The 2,795-nt window shown below is 48.3% G+C and overlaps 1 protein-coding gene across 1 annotated transcript; it reads left to right on the top strand.

Moving 5' to 3' along the window:
- Positions 1-755: 755 nt before the first annotated feature.
- LOC100899883 (uncharacterized) lies at positions 756-2,249 on the top strand. The gene has a single exon (XM_003742180.1). It carries the CDS (start codon positions 756-758, stop codon positions 2,247-2,249), a length of 1,494 nt encoding a protein of 497 aa, XP_003742228.1.
- The last annotated feature ends 546 nt before the right edge of the window (positions 2,250-2,795 follow it).

Raw genomic sequence — 2,795 nt, 5'->3', positions numbered from 1 at the left:
GTCATTCCACACTTGACAGTGTCATGTTATCTTGCAATGCTGTCATTTCAGCGCTTCGCTGCCAATCGTGAAGGCTCCTCCGATTTCCGACCAGAGATTATGCTTCAAACTGAGGAGCAGAATGAAGCAGCGAAGAATCTCGGCGCCCAAGTTGCCATCGGGAGCGAATCTGAGAAGATCTGAGGTCTATTCCCCCAGAGAAAATGGATTCGGCGGATGCTGAGCACATTTCTGGAAAACCGGACATTTGTCCGGATTTCCGAGTATTCTTCCGAAAAACCGGACATCTGTCCGAATTTTCGGACATTTTTCCGAAAAAACGGACAACGAGAGCGAAACGGAAATGTCCGAAATTTAGGAACTCTAATCATAACTCATAACCTAGAGCCTGGAACTTCAGGCAAAATGCCATGAATGCCTGAAAGAGCCTAATTTAGCTCCTGAAGCTCCGAATCGCCTATTCTCGCTTTTCTCTAGGCATTTTGCCTTTTACGGCCCTCCTTCCTTGCGACTCATGCGGAGATAGAGGCAAGGAGGAGAGATTTGTTGACGTTTCGACGTTCCGTCGTCCGAGCTTCCTCGCGATCAATACGCACCGCGACGTACATCCGAACGATCAGCTGCTGTTTATGTATCCCGGTCGGCGATCCCCGGAACGCTGTTCAGTCTACTCGGTTGCGTTTCGAATCGATTTTCATCTTTGTTTTTTCTCGTTTCGAATCGTGCGTATCGTCGAGATAATCGAGATAATCAGAATGCCAAAGCAAGGAAAGTGTCCGAGGAGAAGAATCGAAGTCCTTATGAAGCAGTTTGAAGGCGAGTCCCTCACTACGGATGGAGTCGTACTGACTTGCAAGCTGTGCGAGAAGGTTGTCAACTCGGAAAAAAAATATTTCGTCCAACAGCACCTCAATAGTAACAGCCACAGAGAGAGGAAGCAAAGATCGGCGAAGGAGAATCAGAACATCTGCCTGCTGTCCAACTTTGTAAAATTGTCGAACAAGGAAAGCAGTTTCCACATGGATCTATGCCAGATGTTAGTTGAATCGAATATCCCTTTGTATAAAGTGCAGGATTCGTCGTTCAGGACGTTTATGCAGAAGTATTGCAAGATCCCCACACCCGATCATACGAAGCTCCGAAAAACTTACCTTAAGAAGCTCTACGATGCTACTGTACAAAGAATTCGCGAAGCTGTGGGTGAGAAACGCATATGGGTGTCGGTCGACGAGACGACAGATGTCAAAGGGCAATACGTTGTGAATACGATCGTAGGTGCTCTGAGCCCCGAGGAGCCCTCAACTCCGTGGTTGATAGGGTCCGAAATCGTGGAACGCACGAATCACGCGAGTATAGCTCAAGCCTTCTGTAACTCCCTCAGCCTATTGTGGCCTGGTGGGATCAAACACGACAAAGTTCTTCTCTTCGTCTCGGATGCAGCCCCTTACATGAAGAAGGCTGGGGCGGGTTTGAAAGTCCTGTTCCCTAAAATGATTCACTTAACGTGTCTTGCTCACGCAATCCATCGAGTGTGCGAGGAAATCAGAGTATCCTTTCCCGAAGTCGATTGCTTAATCGCAAACGTGAAAAAAGTCTTTCTGAAAGCACCGTCCCGTGTTCGCGTGTTCAGAGAAAGTGCTCCCGATGTAGCCCTGCCGCCTGAACCAATTGTGACCCGATGGGGCACATGGATCTCCGCAGCCATGTACTACGCGGCGAACTTGGAGGATATCAAGCGTGTGCTGGAACAGCTCGATGGAAACGAAGCCGCGGCTATCGGGAAGTCGCAAGACCTTGTTTCCGACCCCGTTCTGAAATGCCGTTTGACCTTCATTGCTTCAAACTTCGCGACATTGCCAGACTCTATCACGAAACTCGAAAGTACCAAACAGCTGCTTGGTACAACGATACGAGTCGTAGAAGAACTCCGACAGCACATAGATTCAGCCAAGGGACCCATTGCGACTTCGATCCAGAACAAATTCCAACGGGTGATCCGCCTCAACGCCGGATACGATGTTCTACGAAAAATCCAGGATACACTCCAGGGTGGGACGTTACATGCCGAACTCTCGGAGTATTCAGCTTCAGAGCTTTTAGATTTCAAATACGCTCCTATAGCCAGTGTGGACGTAGAGCGCTCGTTCTCCCGATATAAGGCTCTCTTATCCGACAGAAGATATAGTTTAACGCCCGAAAATTTGAAATACCACATCATTCCGATGTGCAATGCCTTTGTGACAGAATAAACAGGATTCGATTAGTTTTCGAATCGCTCTGATATTCATCGACGTTTCTTCCAAGCAGTTTCCGTATCAGAATCTGTCATCCCTAGTGCCTTTTTCGGTGCCTTTTTCTTCAATTTTCAGTGCCTTTTTGCCTGCCTATTTTACGGTTTTTAGTGCCTGAAGTTCCAGGCTCTACTCATAACCAATCCGAGTGGAGAAGACAATTGACGGAAGAAGGATTGTAGGGACAGAAGGATCATTCGATCGCAGTCGAGCGACATAGCGATATAGCAAGCATCGTGCAACGTAAACCAACTCTAACGGCGAAGGAATGCAACCTCACCATGAGCGCAAGGCAAGATTCCTATGCTATCTATGGCGACAACAGGCACAATACAGGCTCACCGAGGTGTCGGGCGCGATATGTGACGTGCGCCGCTTGCCATCAAGTAGGCCATATAGGCCTCTAGGTACTCGGCATTTCGGCACCCGGGCACCAGAAATTGTTTGGTTGATCACGAGATCAAATTGGTAGCAGTGGTCGAGTGTCAGAAGCAGAGATGTCGT

This window comes from Galendromus occidentalis, unplaced genomic scaffold (assembly GCF_000255335.2).
Source record: "Galendromus occidentalis unplaced genomic scaffold, Mocc_1.1 scf7180000077325, whole genome shotgun sequence".
Taxonomy (NCBI): Eukaryota; Metazoa; Arthropoda; class Arachnida; order Mesostigmata; family Phytoseiidae; genus Galendromus; species Galendromus occidentalis.
The sequence above is the reverse complement of the archived record's forward strand: the minus strand, read 5'-3'. Positions and strand labels throughout refer to the sequence as shown.